Here is a 23,721-nt window from a genome sequence, read left to right as displayed (position 1 = left end):
ATCAATGAAACAATGTGTTTTGGTCTCAATGTTTGTGTATTTGTGTTTGATAATTTCACGTTTCGTTTCTAGTTCGATTTCAAGCTTTTAATCACTTTCTAGAAAGTTATACGCAAACTATTACGTAAATGTAATAAGTTTAACGCGACAAACACTCCGGAATAGTGACTCATGCTTAACATACGTTAAATAACCTTTACATAACTTAGAAATAAGTTTTGAAGGGTTTGGTGTGTCAAAAACAAGTTTATTCGATCGCAGGGACTATTTGCGACAAACTTCAAAAGTCTGCCTATTCGTATAGCAACGCACACTCTGGAACAAGATCATAAGCTAAACATACCATAAATTTCCTTTACATAACTTAGAAATAAGTTTTGAGGGGTTCGGTATGCGAAAATGGGCTTTAACGAACTGACATCCGTGACATTTTTTAGCATAATTCAAGTTAAATATACTTTAACTTCATCATGGAGCTTGAAAATGGGCTTGACGGGTGCTAGAAGTGCCATAACGCGACAAAACAACGTGCAGGTGCTAAACTGTCAACTTTTGAAAATTGGTTGCCAGCAAGGGTCCATACGGACTGTTTGGAGGACCCCTTGCGGTCCGTAAATCTTGCCCAGATCAGCAGAATCCAGAAACTACAAAACAACCCGCTCATTTTGTTTTTAATCCTAGTTTTTGAATTCTATGAGCTAGTTTGTGTGTTTATCAAGTTGCCCAAGCATTGTCCAACAAGTGTAAGGTCAAGATCAAGCCTAGAATCACTTGGAATGATCTTACGGATTCAAGATTGCTCTAAATAGCAAGGGGTTTCAACCCATTTCCTTGCTCATGTTCATTTTTATTCTCCAATCTGCTCATTTGAGAGGCTCTCAAACTTGTTGAAGGCCTCCTACCTGGTTTACTTTGTTCTTTTTCTAAGCTTGGACTCTTTTAAGTATTCTTTCATGCTTGGTTATTTATTTCAAGCAAGAAAGTCAAACAGTGTTTGACTTTCAGCTTTGACCATGAATTGGTCAAGACAAAGTTCGTTTGAGCTTTGCAACGTGAGTGTAATCACGATGGTTATAGTCCCTTGTGACTATACCTACTGATTACCACGTTGATTAGTCGAAATGACGACTCAAAGTTTCAGTCAAAATGCACGATTATGTGCATTTTGCGACGAAACTATTTTCGGGTATCAAAACACTTTGTTTTGATATCAAATCAGTTTTTCAAACTTAGTTAAATATGTTTTAATATGTATAACTCGTCACTTTTAGTTTAGTGCTTGTATAGGGTCGTAAGATAAGAGGTGTTGACAATCGCTTAGACTTTCTAACCCGACCCATTTGGTCGATCATTAGGATCCGACCAAACATATATTGTGACCATAGTTGTATAGGGAATAACCTTCCAAGGTTATACCTTATGGTCACTTAGTTTGATTAGTTATATGATAGGTAGTTTCTATGCCTTAGGAAAATGACCAAAATGCCCTTTTCATGCATGATTTGAATTTAAGCATTTGTAACTTACTTTTTGACACTTAAACTAATTATGCAGCATATTTAAACATGTTAGGGCACATAATACTTGTCATAGGACTAGTTAGGCTATTCGTTTCCGCTTTTGCGCAAATGACACGTTTAAGTAGCGTAAACTATCTTAATGGGTCATAAGCACTTAGGATAGGTTCCGAATTCAGAATGTAGGCTTTGTAAACCATATCATATGAGTTCCAATACTCATTTGGTTTACGAGACCTCATTCTACCTGATCTCCCGATTTAGGTGTCGATTTATTAACATAGTGATCCGATTACTAGGTGCCACTTGATTTCCTTGGTTTCCCGAGCTTTGTTAAGTTCATTTAATCGAGGATATTTTGCAATCTCAAGTGAGTACATAGTTCACCTATTTTACTGCTTTCAATTGTTTTGGGGTGATTCATATGTGCTAAACGATTTCGATGTTTTCAAAAACGAATATTATGGTTTATATTAAACACAACGATTTCGATAATTTGAACGAACTTGTTGGGACGTTATTACATAACATGAATGACATTCATTAGCTTTGGCTGAGCCGACCAGTAGTATGTTATGGTACCATAGGATCTGACAAATCCCTTTATCGGACTATCGCCATGGTTATTTATGGGGCTAATGTGGGTAACGACAGAACCTGATGATTGTTAACTTACCCTTTGGTGGTTTGTTAATACGAGTTGAACGATGGGAACGAGTCAGAACACAGGTTTGAATGTATTCAACGAGACTACCAAAAGTTAGTTTTTCACAATTAAAACACAAACGATTTGAACGATTTGAACGATTAAAACGACTTGAACGATTTGAACAATTGGAATGATTTGAACGAACGAACGATGGTTTATAACACGAACGAGTTGAACGATTGGTTTTGATAACACGAACGTTTGAGAACAAGTACAATTAAACGATTGGTTTTTGGTATGTGATTAGATAACGGGACGGGTGTAATGTGATAAAAGCATGGTAGATACGCCGCTGGTACTTCTTATATATAAGTGCTTTTATCATATTACATTCCGTGGCATTATTTAGTTCACTTGGACGATTGATTTCAAACGATGACACGCAACGATGTTTACTAAATCATATAAACCATACGAGTTTTATTACAAGTACAATTTACAATTTGGGTTTACAAAGACAAATGTTTTAGTCAAGATTGATGGCAACGAGGATTTAAAACTATAACCAACTGTTTGAGTGAATTGCAAGTTTTGTCCTTTATCTTTAGGCCATTTTGCAAGTTTTGTCCTTTATGTTTAAATTTGACGAGTTTTGTCCTTTATGTTTGAAAATCAAGCACGTTTTACCCTTTGGGGCAAAACGTGCTTGATTTTTAAGGACAAAACGTGCTTGATTTTTTAAACATAAAGGACAAAACGTGCTTGATTTTTAAACATAAAGGACAAAACGTGCTTGATTTTTAAGGCCCAAAGGGTAAAACGTGCTTGATTTTTAAACATAAAGGACAAAACTCGTCAAATTTAAACATAAAGGACAAAACTTGCAAAACGGCCTAAAGATAAAGGACAAAACTTGCAATTCACTCCCAACTGTTTTGAGTTGGTTAATCATATTGCAATACAAAACACTTTTCAAAACAAGCATTTCAATTATCGACTCTTATAGTTGTACGAGGTATTGCAACAAGTATACAAGTCATATGTTTGTGTTTTGCTTTTGAACGTCAAGACAACGTAAATAACTTAATCCAATATAATGAAACTTTAATCCATGTGTTGTGAAACAATGATTCTGTTGCTCCACTCCCCGACGTTTCCGCCGCGGTTTCATTGTTTTAACGCGATCGGGGTGTGACATGTAGTCTACCAACATCACTTTAGCCCATTACTTATATTCTTTGACAAACCAATATTAACAAGCAAAATAATAAATTTACAGAAATAAACCATAGTTTAGCTTATGAATTGTATCAACATGACGTTAACATGTCATATTTTCAAAATCCCCCACCCCCGATTCGAAAGCTAAACAAATCAATAACCTAAAGTTATTTTTACAAATGTCAACATGTCGAGATATTAAAAGACCTTTTTTTGTAAAATATCAATAAGCTTGTACTTTGACTTAATATTAACAGTTTTGATAATCCCATTTAAATAGAAAAAACAAATCCAGTTTGAAATGTTTTTCATGAAAAATGGGATTAGCAACAATAGCAATTGCTGTTGTACTATCACAACATAATGGAACAAGTAACCTGACTTCAACATGCAACTCTGTCAACACATTTATTAGCCACATAACTTTACAAGTTACAACACACATTGCCCCGTACTCAGCTTCAACTGATGACCGATACATTGTACTTTGTTTTTGCTTCAACTGATGACCGACTTTCTAGTATCCATACACTTTGCCTAATCTAAACCGGCATACGCTTTTAAATCTAGACAAAAACCTTTACTTATCAAAACTCCTTTGCCAGGAGATTGTTTTATGTATCTGAGTGATCTAAGTGCATTTTTTCAAATGCCCAGAAGTGGGCTTATGCATATATCGACTAAGATAATACACTCGATATGAAATGTCAGGTCTAGCGTAGGCCAAATAAATCCACTTGCCCAACAATTTTTGATAGCCAGTTATGTTTGTTAAAACATCACTATTTTGATTACGAATAGATGATATAACATGGTTTTGTTCTATAGGATTATTACAGGAAGTCATACGAAACTCTGCTAGAAGTTCCGTACAATAGTTTCGTTGTATAAGACATACTCCTTTATCACATTTTATAACCTCAATCCCTAAAAGAGATTTCAAAGTACCTAAGTTTTTTTTTAATTAAAAACTTAGACTTTAAAAAAATTCTGAACCACATTAATTTCTTGTAACTATTTCCAGTAACAACTATATCATCCACGTACATCGATAATACAACAAAACTACTACCGTTATGTTTGACAAACAAAGAGTAGTCACATTTACTTTGTAAAAAACCCAACTCTAACAAAGCATTTACTAATTTGTCATTCCACATACGTGGGGCTTGTTTAAGCCCATAAAGAGACTTTTTTAGTTTGCACGCTTTTTCATTATTAGATTAAAAACTTCTAGGTACATCCTCATATAAATCACCATACGAAAACACATTAGTCACTGAGAAGAGGGTGTTTGGGGTTTCATTGTGATGTCGAAAAACCGAAGAGTAAGTTTTAGAAACTGATACCCATGTTGGCAAAACATAATCGTAAACATTCACAGTGGTTAAAATGAAATACGTAGTTAGGGGCAAAACGGAATCCGAAACGCCATCTAGTTTAGCTTGGCTAAACACGTCAAGATATTCGATGAGGTATGTCCACATGCATCATGACATATATTGATATAAACATTTGTTGCAAAGTTTCCTTTATTTGCTTGAGATAAAATTTCTCCTACTGTATACAACATTAGCATGTGAATAGTTTTGTGAAAGAAACTTTACACCTTCCAACTCGGGAGATACTTTGGTCCCCTCTAACCTCATGTAGGGTAATCTACAAACCATTTGCTTTTCAACATGCCTTAATCCATTTATATCTAAATTTGATATAAATATGTAACATATGTACGATTAATGGGAAAAAATTTTGAATTAGTCATAGAGGTGTTTATTAACCGATTAGATGGCCCATATCATATAAACCGAAACAAGTAGACCCCATTAAATAAATTGGTCTGGTTAATAGTCCGATATCTACAGCTTTGATAATTTCTGACACCAGCCAAAACACGACCAGAAGTTAAACGAGTCATGTTTAGATTAACCTATTTAACCCGCTTAGTTAAATGAGTCGACCCACTAGCTTGTTTATGACCTCTTTTATTACAACCCACCAACCCATTTAACATGTTTACGGTTTAATTTTCCCCTGCCAACCAGCTAACCCCTTTGACATACTTAGAAAAAAAAGGTTACATGCGTCATGTTTAGGTTGAACTAAATGGAAGCCGAATATCCTTTTGGTCGTCCGTGAAAAACACCTTCCTTTTTTGAATGTCCTATTTATATACTTGTATAATTCCCTATGAACCTAGAAAGAATGAATGGAGCTCCAAAATTCCCTCTCACTTCACAATAACGTTTCTCCCATGTTACATGTGGTATCACATCCATGATTCCCTCTAACTTACACAATTTGTATATACATCCAACACCCAACAATTTCTCTCACTTTTCCCCCACCCTTCCATTCTTATTCGCTCTTCCATTTTTCTCATCAACGAGAAACTTGAAATTCAATTTTGAATGCAGGAAGACGAACGAAGATCCACAACATTAATGGGGGATTCACCTTCTTTACCTCCAAAAGGCAGCAACAATGGCATGAATAAATCCGACCCGAACCTCGCGGCCAGTTTTCCATCCTCTGATGAAGAGTTTAACAACCGGTCGAGTAACGTCTCCGGCGATGATCTCAACCGTATGAGCGGGGAGGCTTCACCGATGGCAATGTCGCCGTGGAACCAGGCTTCTCCATTCCAACCTTCTCCATGGTTCACCACCGGAATCGACAACTCTAACAGTCAAAAGAATGGAACACAAGTAAACCAAACGTACGTGTTCAACTTTCTTGGAATATTTACACACATATATATGAATGTATGATTAAATAATCCAACACACTTTTATGCTAACGTTTTTTTTTTTATATATTTTTCATCATGAAATTTCTGAAATAGGACTATAATTGGGCTAGCCATCATAGGCTCGGTCACGGCTCTTTTACAAACTGAGCTGAGCTGGCTTGACTCGTTTATCTTAGCATGCAAAAATGTTAAGCTCGAGCTCAGATTGAGAAAAACATGAGCCAAATTGTGGTTTGTCATTCGAGCCGATCAACTTGTTTTATTTTAAAAATAATGTTCAATTTTGTATTTTATTACACATATTGACGTATATAAAAACACATAATAATCTTTTAAACAATTATTTATATTTATGAGTCAAGTTATTCTAAAAAGGCTTCTAATTGTAACAAGTGTAAGAAGGATTTATAAAGTGACAAGTGTCCAATAACCTAAAACTAAACCCACTACATCACCACAAAAAACCTAAACACCCACCCCCACCCAAAAACCTAACCCCCCCCCCCCTCCCCCCCCCCCCCCCCCCGGGGCAAAAAAACCAAAAAAAAGTATACCTCACAAAAGAAACCCCCAAAAAACCTAACCCCCCCCCCCACCCCTCAAAAACCTAAAAAAAAAAAAATTATACCTCACAAAAAAAACCCCCAAAAAACCTAACCCCCCCCTCCCCCACCGCACCCCCAAAAACCTAAAAAAATCTAAAAAAACTAAACACCGGTTTAGGTTTTTGGTGGTGGTGGATGTTTAAGTTTTTTTTTTTTTTTTTTTAGTGGGGTTTTTTTGTGTAGTGGGTTTTTTTAGATTATTTGACACTTTTCACTCTATAAATCCTTCTTACACTTCTTACAATTAGGATCCTTTGTATTTGATCCTAATCCTTATATTTATGTATTATATATATTCATATGTATTAAAGTTTTGACTTTAAAATAAACTAGCGAAACAATTAAGCCATCTAACAAGCTACCTAACCGGCGAGCTTACCTCGGCTTCAGCTTATTTACAATCTAAGCTAAGCCGGCTCTTCTTGTTTATCTTCACGATCTAAATATGTTGAATTTGAGCTCAGCTCATAGAAAATTTGAGATATGTCTTGCTTCGTAACCCGAATCAACTCATTTTATCATATAAAAAATTATGTATTTTGTTTTCACACGTTGCTTAATATTTTTAGCATACAAAGAGAACTACAGAATTTTTAAAACATATACATGTATAAAAATCTGGGTGATAATTTATATTATATTAAAATTATGGCTTTCAATTAAACGAGTAAGTCAACAAACGAGCTTATCTTACTCGTGCTCAGCTAATTTAGCAACCCTAACTTTTAAATATAATAAATGTGTAGAGAATAAAAAAAACGTTGTGTTTGTATATTTGTTGCAGTGAGGGACTCGTAGGATCTCTCGTCCGTGAAGAAGGCCACATATACTCACTCGCCGCCACAGGCGACCTTCTCTACACCGGTTCGGACAGCAAAAACGTGCGGGTGTGGCGCAACTTGAAGGAGTTCACCGCATTCAAATCCAACAGCGGCTTAGTAAAAGCCATAATCTTATCCGGTGACCGTATATTCACCGGACACCAAGACGGAAAAGTCCGGGTGTGGAAGAAAAACAAAAAAGACCCAAAATACCACAAACGCGTCGGCACATTCCCAACGTTATTCGACATCTTAAAATCCTCAATGCGCCCGAAAAACTACGTAGAAGTGAAGCGTAAAACAACCGCGCTTTGGATCAAGCATTGTGATGCGATTTCTTCGTTAAGTATCGATGAAGACGAAGGTCTTTTGTACTCGGGTTCATGGGACAGAACATTTAAGGTGTGGAAGACGTCGAACTCGAAGTGTTTAGAGTCCGTTAAGGCGCATGAGGACGCGGTTAACTCGGTCGTGAGCACGAAATCCGGGTTAGTGTTTACCGGATCAGCGGACGGGTCTGTTAAGGTGTGGAAGCGTGAAGGGTCTGGGAAATCGATGAAACATAATCATGTAGAGACGTTGTTGAACCAAGAATGTGCGGTGACGGCTTTAGCAGTGTCGGAAACCGGGTTGTTTGTGTACTGCGGGTTGTCGGACGGGTTGGTTAATTATTGGGAATGGGAGAAAGAGTTGGCTCATGGTGGACTTCTTAAAGGGCATAAGTTGGCGGTTTTGTGTTTATCGTCTGCCGGAAGTTTATTGTTTAGCGGTTCGGCTGATAAAACGATATGTGTGTGGAAGAAGGAGGGGAACCAGCATAACTGTTTGTCGGTTTTAACCGGGCATACCGGGCCAGTGAAGTGTTTGGCGGTTGAACGGGAGGCGGAGAAGGGCTCCGGAGACGCGAAATGGGTGGTTTATAGTGGGAGTTTGGATAAATCGGTGAAAGTGTGGAATGTCTCGGAGAAAATGTCACCGGAGATGAAGATGGGTTCGTCGGAGAATATTGTGAGATATTGACCGTTGGATTTGGTAGGGTTTTTGTGGAGCGTTAACTTGGAAGGAAGGGTTTTGATTTGGACGGTTGAGATTGGCTTAAGGGAGTGGGGGCTTGTCTCAATATTTGTATATAGTCATATAGATGACTAGTAAAATTAATTTCTTAAATGAGATTAATATATCAAATTGGATACAAATATAAATCCAACTATGACCCTTGAATCACCACCAAGTGCACATGGATGTTTGCTAAAGAAAATATTTTATATCAATGTATTTTCAAAAGAGTGGGTTTAAAACAATGGAGCCACTTTATGAAAAATAAAAAAAATAGAAGAAAAATGGAAACGCATTTGACAACTCAAGTGTTCTTTATGTATGACATCTATTAAAAAGCAGAAAGACAAAGAATTTATGTTCGAAAATACCAAGTCTTCTATCTTTAGAAGGAAAATGAATAAATGCATGCAACATTAAATTAAAGGAGATCTATGAAAATCTCTTTTTTAAACCGCCAACTAAATTTTATTAAGAAAACGAGATAATAACAACTGTTATCCACGCCATGGTTCATACATCAATACAAAAAACAAAAACCAATTACACGCCAAGGCAAGAGACGTTAAAATCATTCCAGCTTTCCCATGATAAATCCGTTGCTTTAGCACGATGTTTTATCCACAAGAACCCCAATACCTTCACTTCTTCAGGAACCCTTTTCGGTGAGCACTTCTTTTGTTTGAATACCAAGTTAATTCTAGCTGCCCATATACACCACGCAGTTGTTTGAAAGACTGAATAAACCAATTGTTTCCATACTGTCAAACCCCTCATATTCACATGATAGTTTACCAGATCGTTCAGGCCAAAAATATATATAGCTTGTAGTTTGCACCACCTAGCGACACCCTCCCAAACCTTTTGTGTGAATCGGCAAGAGCAGAAAACATGTTCGGTTGACTCCTCTACTTCTCGACACAACTCGCACAACGTTGATGTCACATTTACGCCTCTTCTAACCAAAGACACCCTCGTTGGCAGCTTATCCAGATTCAGCCTCCATATCAGGAAATTTACCTTTAGCGGAGTCCAGTGGTTCCACGAATATAGTAGCTGCACTCGTCTGTTGACTAAGCGCCATGTGCCTCCTCAACCCCCGTTAACTGTAAACAACCCATCACGGCCCAAAGACCATTCCCACTTATCCGCATCACTAGTTAGTGACACCGAAGACAGGGACCCAGTCAGTTGCATAAATTCGGTATGTTAAGTGTTTGATTGAAACTGACGAATCCACTGAAACCGCCGAAACCACCCGATCCGAAACCGTCGCCCTTTGTTCACTTCAATCACAAACAACCTAGGAAATTTGGTGGCTAGCGGCTCCTCCGAAATCCAGCAATCGAGCCAAAATGATACCTTATCCGGAATTGCGTTCCACGCTCTCGCATTATTATGTATGCTCCATATAACCTTTTTCCATAACACGTTTGTCTCCGATTTGAACCGCCACCACCATTTTGCTAACATAGCAATGTTTATGTCCTGAAGTATACCAAAACCCAACCCTTCCCCATCCTTTGACGACACTACCTTCTGCTACGCCACCCAAGTCTATGAAAATCTCTTAACTATAAAACAGGGCCGTTCTTAGGTTTTTGGAGACCCTAAGCGAATTTCGAAGTGGAGGCCATTTTTTTTCCAAAATTACCCTTTCAACGTATTTAGTAACAAAACCCTCCTCCTTTACCCGGGCTTGGGACCGGCAATTATAAACTAAAAAGTTTATAGTTGGCGAAGTTAAAATTTTTTTTTTTTTGAAAGTTGTATGTTTTGTATAAATTAAGTATACATTTAAATAAAATCGATTTTTTTAGCTTTAGCCGAGGCAAATTGTTTGATGAAAGAATCGTAATCAAGTTCTTCTAAAAAATCTCTTTCAATTGACATAATAGCTAAACCGTTTAATCTTTCTTGTGACATTGTAGATCTTAAATAATTTTTTATTAGTTTTAATTTGGAAAAACTACGTTATGCTGAAGCAACGGTCACAGGAATTGTTAACATAATTCTATACGCAATATATGCATTTGGAAAAGAATAAAAGTTTTTAATATAAGTTAGTATATTAATAAGCGTGTCAGACTCTACATGTATTATATCTCTTAGCATTTTTAGTTCTTCAAATAATTCTAAACCATTAACATCAACATGATTATCATGTTTCCAAAACTTTTCAAGATCAATGCACTTCTTTTCTAAAGTTTCTTCATTAAACGATTTTAACTTTTTTATACTAAATAAAAAGCCAAAAATATTATCAAACTCTTTGAATTGCTCAAATCTACTTTCGAGTGAAACACAAGCTTGATCTACTGTGTATAAAAAGTAATCCGTTCTAAAAGAGTCTATAGGAGTTTTCAAAGTTTCATTATCAGCATTTTCATCAAATCTTCTATTTCTTTGAATAATACGTTTTTTCACGAAAAATAGGTTCAATGCCCATCTTTAAAGCAAGTTCCTTAGCCGTAATCATAGCTTTTTCAAATCCCTCGTCCCTATACTTTTTAAAATAATAGATAAGTCCATCTAGTTGTTTTATAGCAACGTCAATACACATGTCTTTTGATTGTAAATTTTTACTAACTAAATTAACAGCATATAAAACATCATACCAAATAACCATCGCTAATAAAAATTCAAATTTTTCCAACTCATTTTCAACTAAAGATTTAGCCTCACTTTTAACCTTAAGATCGTCACTATCACGATACAAATCCATTAATGCATTTCTTAGTTCTGGAGCTTGAAACCTAATTGCTTTAACACTTTCTAACCGACTTTCCCAACGTGTTTGTGATAATGCTTTAAGAGTTAAATATGGTATATTATCTTGTAAAATTTTCCATCTTTTAGTTGATGATGCAAAAATAGAATAAATACGTTGTATGGTTCCAAAAAAATCCTCAGCTTTTTTACAAGAGATAGCCATATCAGAAATTACTAAATTTAAACTATGACAACCACATGGAGCATAAAAGGCTCTAGGATTAACTTGTAACAAGCGTTTTTGTACTCCCTTATGTTTTCCTTTCATATTAGATCCGTTATCATAACCTTGTCCTCTAATGTCATCTACATTGAGTCTTATTCTATTAAGTTCTTCAATAATAGAATCAAAAAGACCTTTACCGGTTGTATCATTCACTATCAAAAATTCTAGAAAGTATTCTTTAACTTCTATTGAAGTTGGAGAAATATCTAAACATCGTAAGACAATGGACATTTGTTCCTTGTGGCTTGTATCAGGAGTGCAATCAAGAATAATTGAAAAATATTTAGCTTCTTTAACTTTTTTAATAATTTTGGTCTTGACCTCATTTGATAATAAATCTATTAGTTCATTTTGCATTTTGGGTCCAAGGTAATGGCTATGAATTTCTTTACTTTGTATGCGTCTAACATGTTCTTGCATTACCGGATCAAATTCTGCAATCATCTCAATACCGGCTAAAAATAAACCATTGTTTTCTTCATACAATTGTTCATTTGTCCCACGAAACGCTAAATTATTTTTACCAAGACCCTTTACAAGAGAAATAATTCTTTTTAGCACATTTCTCCAATGTTCTTTTTCTTTATTTATTTGATCTTGAGCTTGTTTATCAATTGTCTTATTTTTCGCCAATCTTATCTCTAATTCCATCCATGTTCTCATATTGTTAATATGTACTTTACTTTTTTCATGTTCCTTTAATTTACTACTAATTTTTTTCCAATCATTATTACCTTCTTTAGCTAAGCTGCTTGTACATTGATTCACGTTAAACAGTTTACAACAAAAACAAAATGCTCTATCTAAATCTATAGAAAAAATCAACCATTTTCTTTCTAACGTTTCTCCATTTGGTAATGTTCGCATATAGTGAGATGTATTAAAGCTTCTTGAGTGTTCATCTTGTGGAAAATCGTAATCATGAATTTTCATCGGACCTTTTTCTATGAGTATATCTCTTAAATCAATACTAATATTATTCCATTGACTTGGATCAACAAAATTCATAGGTATTTCATTGGTTGTAAATTCATCATTTGTAGGTATATCGTTGTTTGTGGGTTCATTATTTGTAGGTGTATCTATATCATCTGTCGGTGTATCACTTTGATTTGTAGTTTCATTAGTTGTAGGTGTATCACTTACATTTGTAGGTTCATCGTTTGTAGGTTAACTTGTTGTAGGTGTACAAAATTTTAGAAGTGCCCCTTTTTGTGATTCAATTAAAGCTTCTTGTTTAGGTTTTCTTTGCCTTTTTGAATGACCAGATTCAAAAGTTCTAATTCGATTTGACATTGGTAACTCGCCCTAATTTCCTAAACAACAAATTAAATAGACAAACAACCAAGCCTAGCTAATGCCTAACAGCCTAATAACAAGATCAGTTCAACAAATAACTATTAAGTACTAATTGAATCAGAAAAATAGCAGCAAGAATGAGGATATGAGATATAACCTGTGGGGCTGTGCTGCTGTGCCACACCACACTGCCACAAATCGAATCAACGACTGCCACTGACACAAATCGAAGAACTGAATAAGCCCTAATTCACGAGTCAATCAATGTCTGCGGTCTGCCACAAATTAATCGACGCCTGAATAAGCCCTAATTCACTGAATCGATGGAACAACAGATGTTTAATAATCGAAGAACTCAAGAACTGATTTAATCAGTAAATAATAATCACACGGACAATCTTTTGTAAGAAACTTTTGTTTAATAATTGAAGAACTCAACAACGGATGTTTAATAATCGAAGAACTCAACAACAGAAGTTTAATAATCGAAGAACTCAAGAACTCAATATCGAAACTTTTGTAAGAAAATTGGAATAACAGAGTGGTGAAGATGATAATCTGATATAGATGTAAAAGAGGAAAAATAGCCGTTAGTCATTACTTCCCGAGTTACCGCCGATTCAATCTTCAATTTCATCATCGCCGCCTGATTCGCCGCCTGATTTGCCGCCTGATTCGATGCAGCGACGTTTGGTTCTTCGATACAGTGATACACAGCCGTCGCGTGTGTTGTTTGTATGAGGCTGAGGCCTTTTTCTTTAAAACTGAACTACGAACTACTGGATCTAAAGAACAGGCCTTTCAGTTTGGGCTATCTTCTTTAAAACTCAAAAATGGGCCTATTATATAAAAACCCCATAATAAATTTGAGGCCTCTCAATTTGGGTGGCCCTAGGCTTGTGCCTAGGGTCAAAAGCCCATTGGGTCGGCCCTGCTATAAAAGTAGGTGAAACCTTTCATAGTTTACGAGTGAGGTAAAAGCATAAGGGATAATTACACAAATAGTCATTATTGATTATCTTTTTAGGCTTTTCAAAGTAAACAACCCTATTTCTACCATTCGGAAGATAGTATATTAGCTCTGTCGGCTGAGTCTGTTAGGACTTAGCTTACACTTTTAACGAGACGACTTAGATGGCTAAAGATTTAACCTACTTTTTTTTCGAGGCAGCTGAGACGACTAAGCCAACCATTTTTGAGACGACTGAAACAAAATGTCTGCGCAATTTTTGAGGGTGTTGAGACGGCTGAATGGTTAAGACAATTAAACCTACACTTTTTGCGAGGCGGCTTACACGGATAAAAGTCTAAAAATGATGTATATATTGGAATTTTTTTTACCAACAATGACTATTTTCTAATTTTCCAAAAATCTAAACACAGAACAATTCATGTGATCATCGTTACCCAAAACTTGGTTGGAAAAGGAAGCTGGTCGTAATAATTCTGATCACAATTCCCGGTAAAAAGTATTCTTATGACATTTCGGTTGCGAAAAGTTCGGTCATAGTTTTGGTAGCGAAGCACTTCGGTAGTATTTGGCTCGCAAAAGATCTGTGCTATAAATTTGTTCGCGAAACACCTTGGTCGCTAAGACCATGTGTAGTGAGGCGTTTTCTTTAAAAAAATTTCAAAAACAAGCCCAATAACGCCTACCCCACCATTACATGGGGCGTTACTTTATAAAATTTTTGAAAAAAAAGTCATCCGGCTTGAAACGCCCAAACAAACAAGCATAAACTTTGACTGACCAATAGGAGCATAGATTAGTGGATGACTTTTCATCTTTTTGAATAAGTTTTTTTTTTCTTTTTTTTAATAATTGGAAGGGGCATTATTAGGTATTATGCCCACTACACCACTTTTGCTATAATGCCCCATGCTGACTGGGATGACACGTGTCGGATAATGCCCCATTATGGGGGCATTATAATTCTTCACCACTACACATGGTCTAAGCTGTTTGTTAGTTTTGAAATAAAACTTCATGTCCCTAAATTTGGTCAGAAAAGGTAATAAAATAAAGGTTTCTAAAAAACCAGTCGCAAATAATTAATAGTCGCAAATAATTAATATGATACATTTTCTTCTAATTTTAATTACTTGTGAACCATTATACTATTTTAAGAGTGTATTTGTGTACCTCTAAAGCTTATTAAGCTATACATACTAATAAAAAGTAAACTCATTAGGGAACACATGACACTCGATAGAAGCATCCCCTTTTTTTTCCCTTGCTTTTTTATGTTTTATCATGTGTGTCCTTTGTTCATTACACAAAACCCTAGGAGAGATGAATTGCCATATCCACCTTCAAACCATTATCATTCCCAAATTAATAACCAGATGATCCATCTTGAACAAAACCCTATTCTCCTACTAGAATTGCGATTCAACTATTAGACCTTCAATCGACGAGTAAGAATCCTTTTATTGTTTTTCTTTTTTTAAGAACAATCAATCTTCTCTTGATCTGCTAGGTTTTCGAACTGATCTTTGTAATGGTATTTTATCTCATCTTCTTGCCCTAAGTGTAAATGTTGATGCATTTATTGTGGATACGGCTCGTTGCGGTTAGCCCATGTTTCGGAGTGAAGGCCGGGGTCAAGATATCCTCCTATCTTGACCCGGTTTGATGTTAGTATATTGTTGATTGTGTTCTACAAGACCTTGCATGAAGGCAATGAAAGGAATGCATGATATTCTAACACAGCATTCTTATTGTTCGTCCATCCTTATCCACTAAGAATGGTTGTTGGGCTTGAATGTTTATTGGGCTTGATTTGTCAACGAAGACTGAAGGTTCAACGAAGACTTCTTTGGACGAAGTCTTCTTGTGACGAAGACTCCTTTTGGACGAACCCTCTTTTGGACGAAGACTTTCCACAACGAAGACTACTTGCTCTCCAACGAACATTTCATGTTGGTCGAACACCCATGCATGACGAAGACTCCTTGCTCTCCAACGAAGACTCCATGTTGGACGAACACCCATGCATGACGAAGACTGAAGGTGGTGTCACGAAGTCTCATTGTTCATCGAGGATTATTGTGGACGAAGAGTCCAGGCCACGAAGACTCTAGTCTTCGTGGGATGCCATTATGGTTCGTAGCCCTGTCCATTGTTCGTGGATGTGCAGTTACGCTTTGTCTATTTAAACAGCTTGCAGCAACAAGATAAGATTGAGACACAGAACAGAGAGAGAGAGAGAACACCAGTGAGTTTGAGCTTTTTCTGTACTGTAATCTTGTAACAAAACTCTCTGGAATCAATATACTTTGAGATTTAAACGTTGAATCTATTCTTGTCTTTGTGTCTTCGTGTTCTTTGCTCGGTTTAACTTACCGGTTGGATTCCGCACAACCGGGTTTGTTCGACAACAAGGATAAGGTTACTAGATCCTTCGCTAGTGGACCTACAAGTGGTACCAGAGCCAAGGCTCTCATCCTTGTTAAAACCGAGCCGTGTGTCGAAGTTTTTCGAACTTAGTTCTCGAAGTTTTTCAGTAAAGTTTGTGTTTTGAAAGTTTTATGGGTTAAAAATCTGAAGAACTTGTTTGTTGTTGTTAAAAATTTTCATAAAAACTTTTTTAATCTCATAAAAGGATGAGGTTTTTTTTTTTAAATTTTTGACAAACTTGTTTCGGAAAACTTTCCGGTGAACACTTTGGCCGAAAACATCATAAAGTCTTCGGTGTTCTTGTGTTCTTCACATTGTCTGGGTTTAGTTTTCATTTTATTTGATCTATTTGAAAATCTTAAAATATTTTAAAAGGAGATCTTCTTTCACCAACTTTTCCTGTTCAAAAGATAAGGTCTTTTCCACCAACTTTCTCTGTTCAAAAGATAAGGTCTTTACTAAAAAGGTTTCAACAATCTCACCAACCCACCAACTTGTCTTCCTTACTTTGAAAAATCCTATTCTTGGTAAGTTTTGGTTTGTGGGGTCAACGAAGAGTCCTTTAAATCAACTCCCTGTGGACTTTCTTTTGGGCCATTACATTTAACACTTAGTGGACCTTTATTGGGCTCAAGTGTTCGTAGGAATCATAGTTATTGCGCTCTTCGTGGGAGTCAATTCTTAGTGAACCTCTGAGACTTCATGGGACTTGAGTCTTCGTAGACTTGAGTCTTCGTAGTCTCATTGTTACATTTTTCACAGAAGACTTGCATTTCATTCTAAAACTTGTTTAAATTAGTTTTTCGAGGGTTTGTCACTTAGTTTCAACCAAATATGACTTCCGACTGGTGGGGTTGGAAACCGGATCCCAATGTAGATATGTATACGAGTAAAGGTTCGCGTCCGATTCCTTCATGGGCTCAGACTCCCACGCCTTCGTCATCAGCACAATCAAGTACGATTACCGCAAATCAGTGGGCTTTTGATACAAATCAAAACCAAAGTATTCAAATGTTCTTGGGCAAAACACGGAGTTGAGGTTGTCTTTTACCACAGAATTTGATCAACCTCTTGAAGAAGCCGGTTCAAATGCCGCAACTTTTGCAGATATTTCTAGCGATGATAAAAAGGCATATGATTTAGAAAAGAAAGCATTTTCAATTCTAACTCAAGCCTTGAACAAAGATATTTATCATCAGTTTGTGGGATTCAAAACGACAAAAGGTATATGTGATGCATTAAAGGCGAGAGGTAAGGGAAATACATCATCACGCAAACTGAGACATGATCTACTCAAAAGGAGTTCGACGACTTCATGTGTATGGAAAATGAATCGTTGGGAGACATGTCAAGTCGATTTTATCATTTTCTGAGTGAGATGGGTAATTTTAAGGTCGCGGCAACTCAGGAAGAGGTTATCACTAAGTTTGTTGACGCATTACCAGCTCAATGGAGAGGTTTCTTAGAGATTCTGAAATATAATGGCACACTAGCTACAACCAACATTCATGATTTCATTAAACTCTTGGAGAACAAAAATCAAGATGAAATCAGGAAGGCAAAAAGAGTGTCGGTACCACAAAATCCCGAGATGTATTATGGAAATTGTGGTGGTGCCAGCATGGTTTCTAGACCTGCTCAACATGCTCAGCTACAAACGGCGTTTGTCTCGAGTACCGATATGTATGGAACACCAAAACCAGCATCCTCAGAGCAAAGCTATCAGTCTACTAGAGTAGCATTATTTCTTGATCCAAACTACAAAGGCCAACAACAAGCCTATTATGGAAACACTTCATCAACAGTCAATGCTGGTCAATCAACTAATCCAAACACAGTCCGGCTAGATACTTCATGTTTCTCGAAAGTAAGTGTTGAGGTGGCAAAGGAACATACGGAGCTTCTAAACACTTTGGTGAGCACATACTGTGGGTTACTAGTAGGGCAAATTGGGAACATCAATTTGACTCAGGAAGATTATCAGCAAATCAATAAGGATGAAATGGATTTGATGGATATCAAGAGGGCATTTACTAGTGCTGTGAGGCGATCAAAAGATTTCATGGAAAGAACAGGTAGAACCAGCTTGGAAAGCAAGAAAGATACCAAGTATGGGTTCGATAAGCAGGCGGTCAAGTGTTTCAACTGTGGTGAACGGGGTCACTTCAAACGTGAATGTACGAAGCCAACTCAGCATAGGAACCAAAATCCTTTCAGAAATCAAGGCAATCAACAAAACCAGAATCAAAACAGGAATAATGAGCGTGCATTGATGCCTGTAAACAATACTCATCAAGCAGGTCCATCAAACAACAACCGAGCTCTTGTGGTGCAAGTTGATGAAGGTTGTGACTGGTCAATTCAACTGGGTAATGGTGATCAGGGTGGAACAACGTGTTTTGCTGAAGTTGTCAAGGATCTAAAGCATGCGTGTGGTGGAGAATCTTCTGATGAGGGCAGTTCTGGTTATAGTGGAAGCTCGGATGAAGAAACCTCAAGTTTAGGTGAACATGGGACGGAGGAAGTGTCACATGAGTCCATTGATGCGGATGTTGAGGAGCTTTTGAGTGAAGCTAAAGCAGGGAATGACAGAAGATCTATTCTGGTGGATCAAGCTGCTGCTTTTTCTTCTTCTTCTTCTTCTCATCATTTAGCCTTTATGGCTAATGTTGGCAGCTCGTCAGGTCAGGTATGTGTCGATGAATCTAAATCTAATAAATGTGATAACTGTGTTATTTTATGTAGGTCCCGAGATCGGAGGATCGATAACGAAAACCGAATCCTTGTTAATAACAAACACGGTAACGGGTGCGGAATCCCCGTGACGGTGCAAACCAAACACAGTTAATAAGAACATAGAATAACCAATGAAACACAATCTATTATTAAACGGGATGAGAACAGATACAACTGATACACACACAGTTTTACAGACTCTCACTAAGTCTCACAGCTCTCATACTTTTCACACAGAAACTATGAGGGGTATTTATAGTAGACAGACACAGACCTTGACGAAACACAAAGATAACTCGGCGAAACAACCTTGGGCCAGACATTGGGCCTGAAGAAGCCCAACAGGCGACGGAACATAGGATAGGCCATGACGAAACAACAAAGTCGACGAAACACTTTATGTTTCGTCGACATACATTTCTGTTTGAATATTCGCATGCAATTTCTACTACATGACATCATCATGACATCATCATGATGATGTCATGATGATGTGTAAACGGAATTTGTTCGCGGCTCTCCGTGCTTCGCGTGTCGAACTCTGGGGCGCACGACGGAGGAATGTCGTGACATCGGACTTGAGCCGGACCTAACCGTGTCGAAACCAAGTTGAACCGAAACGAGTCGAGTCGCATCCACATAAAATGTATCAACATTTTTGATGATAGATTGTCTGATTTAGGTGCTAGATTGTCTGACTTGCAAAGAAAATATGATGATTTGCAAAGTAAGTATGACGTGACATTTATCCACATTCAAAGTTTGATCGTGGATCTTGCGAAATGCACTGAGGCCAACTTGTTCCATAAAAATCATGAAAAAGAATTTAAGAAAGTAATTGACACATTAAGGGAAGATAAAACCGAGCTAGTAAAAACAGTTTCAAGAAAACAAACTGCTATAAATATTACATCACTAGGCTCGAGGAAGCACAAAAGGAGTTGGCCTGTGTCAAGTGTGAAAGTGAGACGATCCAGCTAAGATTAGATAGTTACTCAAACTCTAGGTATGTGCTGGATCACATCATTGACATACAGAAAAAAAGAAGAATGATGTCACGTGCATTGGCTATAAGAGGTGTCCTCTGCCTGTAAGACACAATTATACCGCAATGCCTGATGAGGAGGATAAACCTCAATTTGAGCCATCAGTTCCATTAGACGTTGAGGAATTTGCAGCTGGGCTCGGTTAGAAAAAAGAAGTATCATCAGATTTGGATGTGTCAGCAGATACGAAAGTATCAACTACTGAACAAAATTAGGATCCTCCAGTCATTGTTGAGGATGCTGATTCTTCGGATGATGAATCCGATGATACTGACTCAGCACAGTCTGATGCGGTAATTAAAGAAGAGGACATACCTCTTGAGAATCATATTCTATGTGATCCTGCCGCAAAACCTGCTAAGACTGTTCTGGTTGAGTCCACGTCTGCACAAGATTGTGTAAGCGTAAATTTGCTTTACACGTTGATTGGATCTGATAAAATATATTCAGACAAGGATTTCCCAATCAAGAATGTCAATCAATCCTTGATTGACATAGATTTCGAAGATTCTACTAGTAAGTTTTTGGGAAAGTTGAGCCCAGGGGTTGTAGTAACTCGGTGTGCTCCTATGCCAAAATCCGAAGTTAGACAGAAATATGGGAGTCAAAAATTTCAACCACAAAACAATCAACGAAAGCAAAGTCAAGCTCACCAAGGAAAGGGAAAAGGCAAACAGAGCCAAAACAAGAAGAAGGTTCAGAAGGTGAATTTCGTGAAATCCCGAGGGACGGATAAATTGAATCTTTTGAAAACAAATCCAACACAGATTTTGTTATTCAAAAGAAGATTTTGAAAAGAAACAGTCAAAACAACTACACACAACACACAAATTGTTGTGATATAGGACCAAGTACCTCAAGATCACGAAGTTCATCTTCAAGCTCCTACAGTTATGATACTCCGAGGTTTGTTGAGCGGAGATCATGTTTTGAGTGCGGTGAGTACGGGAACATTGTCAGAAACTGTCCATATCTCACCAAGGGAAAGGCAAAAGTTGATGCCCCCCGTGGTAACAATTACGATAAAAGATCTGGTTCACCAAAACAGGACCCTCATCTTATTAAACAACGGGAAATGAAACAGAAAAAGAAACAAAGAAAAGAAATTGAAAAGGTTTTAAAACCAGAGGTTATCCAAAAACAGTCTGTTAAATTAGAAATTAAAAATGAAAAACAAAAACAGATTTGGAAACCAAAACCGGTAACTGTTTCAAGGGGAGCTACATCAATTCCGAATCATCGGGAAATGGATGTCACAATCCTCGATGATGACGGATGACTGAAGTCTGTGAAGGCTTCGGTCCCCCTCTCCAACTAATCTCTGAATGAGTGTGCAGGATGTTCCAGGAGGAACTATTGATAGTCTTAGGATTGTTGATAGTGGAGCGTCAATGCAAAAGATCGGCGACAAAAGGCTCCGAAACATTGTTACATCTAGGAGAATATTGTTGCCTTTGATGTAGAGGTAAAAGAAAAGAAGATAAAATGTCTGGTGATTGAATGATGATGAAAGAAACTGGAAACTTTGACAAAATGAAAAACATACCAAATTTTGGTTATCGAAGGTTTTGATCAGGTCAAGAGGATAGATTCCAACAAAATGTACGCGCCTGCAGCACGTTTGAATCCTTTCGAAGATTCATGTCTTATCTCTTCCACAAGAAGGTTCAGCCTTACAACATAAATGTGTAGTGTACATTTCTTCACGGTGTGATTGAAGAAAATGTGTTTGTTGATCAAACCAACCGGGTGTGAGGATACCTTGGAGTGGATTGAACAACCGCACACTACTTCTGAAGGAGAAAGACAAAGACCTTTGCTGGTGTAAAAGCATGTGGAAGACATCATGTATGGACCTTCCCATGATGATGTGTACAAGCTTTCCCACATGCTCCATTTGCCACTTACCAGCCGGACCCGAAGGTTTATCATCTTATTGCTGTGAAGAGATTTCTCAGTTAATTGAAGTAGCTACAAAATCGACCTTAAAGTCCACACCGAGTGGATATCCAGTTTGGGAGAGCACTCAGGTTCCTGCCAATGCACTAAATAGTAGTAGGATTATGGTTTTGAATTTCTAATCTCTCCTATCCTTGTCGATATTTAAGCTGCTTTTTGAATTACTAATAACTCGTACATCACTCCTTGACCAAACGCATTAATCTCGAATATCACCTCACCCATGATCATTTAAATATGAAACTCGTTAATGTTGTTTTAGTCCACACCGATGACCAACGTGCCGACCTTTTTACCAAAGCTTTTGACAAATCACGATTTGACTATTTACTAATGGTAAACGACATTAAGGTCAAACCAGAGTAAAACCAACATCGGAAAATCATTTTTGTAAATATTTATTTGTGTTTTCTTAATTTCTCGTACTTTTTACATTTTCGGAGGAGTAAAAACGAAAAATACAAAAACATTGAAAAATTTTAAAAATACAAAAACATCGAAAAATTTCAAAAACACTAAAACAATAGAAAAGCAAAAATGAGTATCCTGGTGAACAAAAGAGAAAATGATAGTACATCAGTGGTCTGTCGAAACCTCTTTAAACCAAAAATAAAAACCGATAAGCAGCTATATATAAGATGTATCGGTAGGCTCACAATCATTTTAAAGTGTGCAGGGTGATATAAACCTAAATCAACTGAAGACTGTGTGGGAACCGCTCATTGGCATATGGTCTTCGTACCGAAGTTTCGTTTGATAGATTGCCGAGGTTCTGAGATATGTGGTCTTTATGTTGTTTATCATCTGGGTATCATGGTTGTCTCTTTTACCGAAAACAACGGGGACGCAAGTCTAGAGCTTCCAAGATACCTTACATACGTGTACATGTCATATAAACATGTATATAATACATGATGCATACGACCTTAATAAGTGATAAACAATCACATGTCCCAAACAATAAGTGATAAAATATCACAGTTTATCCGGGAGTCAAGTTCGTCTCTTTGTCAGTACGATGGTACTAACTTGTTCACGTACTTGCTCTTATACCCTTCATGCATCGAATATCAAGTTCCTCATTAGTAAGTTATTTAATCACAAAGGACTTGTATTCATCCAAAAATAAGTGAGTATCACACATCATATACGTTGAAACCAGATGATAAATGGTATACTCACCAGTAAGATGAACTCTCGTGCATACCTTGATACGGGAATGTATCGTGTATGGATGAACACCTGTTGGGAAGTATAAATCATACCTTAACGTATCCCCTAACCGCGAGTACATCTGATGAGTTGAGCTTAAGTGGACAACAATACCGATAATCGTTATAGGATGCTTATCTTAATGTTAACTAATTGAACAACACAAGAGTTTTGGCGTGACCGTACACTGATATGATTCTCTTACCCTCGAAACTCGCAAAAATAATGTCTGTAAATATTTATTTACTGCTTTCCGTTTTTACATTTGAAATATGCGAAGATTCCAAAAAGATTTTAGGTGTGTTTTAATATAAACTTTATAAAAACCAAAAAGATTTTATTTCTATCTTTTTTTTATTGTACGATGTTGGATCTCGAGTCTTTTCCCACCTGAAACCTGATAGAAACCTAAAACAATTGCATCTTCATAAACTGTCAAAATTAACAAGT

At 37.0% G+C, this 23,721-nt stretch overlaps 2 protein-coding genes across 2 annotated transcripts; one reads left to right on the top strand and one right to left on the bottom strand.

Moving 5' to 3' along the window:
* The first annotated feature begins 5,598 nt into the window (after positions 1–5,598).
* On the top strand, positions 5,599–8,789 carry LOC110936267 (protein JINGUBANG). Its single transcript, XM_022178610.2, has 2 exons — positions 5,599–6,106; positions 7,529–8,789. Exons 1-2 carry the CDS (start codon positions 5,799–5,801, stop codon positions 8,583–8,585), a joined length of 1,365 nt encoding a protein of 454 aa, XP_022034302.2. The 5' UTR covers positions 5,599–5,798; the 3' UTR covers positions 8,586–8,789.
* Positions 8,790–11,019: 2,230 nt separating this feature from the next.
* LOC110933294 (zinc finger MYM-type protein 1-like) lies at positions 11,020–12,627 on the bottom strand. The gene has a single exon (XM_022176523.1). It carries the CDS (start codon positions 12,625–12,627, stop codon positions 11,020–11,022), a length of 1,608 nt encoding a protein of 535 aa, XP_022032215.1.
* Positions 12,628–23,721: the final 11,094 nt, after the last annotated feature.

Source organism: Helianthus annuus, chromosome 4 (genome assembly GCF_002127325.2).
Source record: "Helianthus annuus cultivar XRQ/B chromosome 4, HanXRQr2.0-SUNRISE, whole genome shotgun sequence".
NCBI lineage: Eukaryota > Viridiplantae > Streptophyta > Magnoliopsida > Asterales > Asteraceae > Helianthus > Helianthus annuus.
Note: the sequence above shows the minus strand (reverse complement) of the source record. Positions and strands in the feature narration are given on the sequence as shown.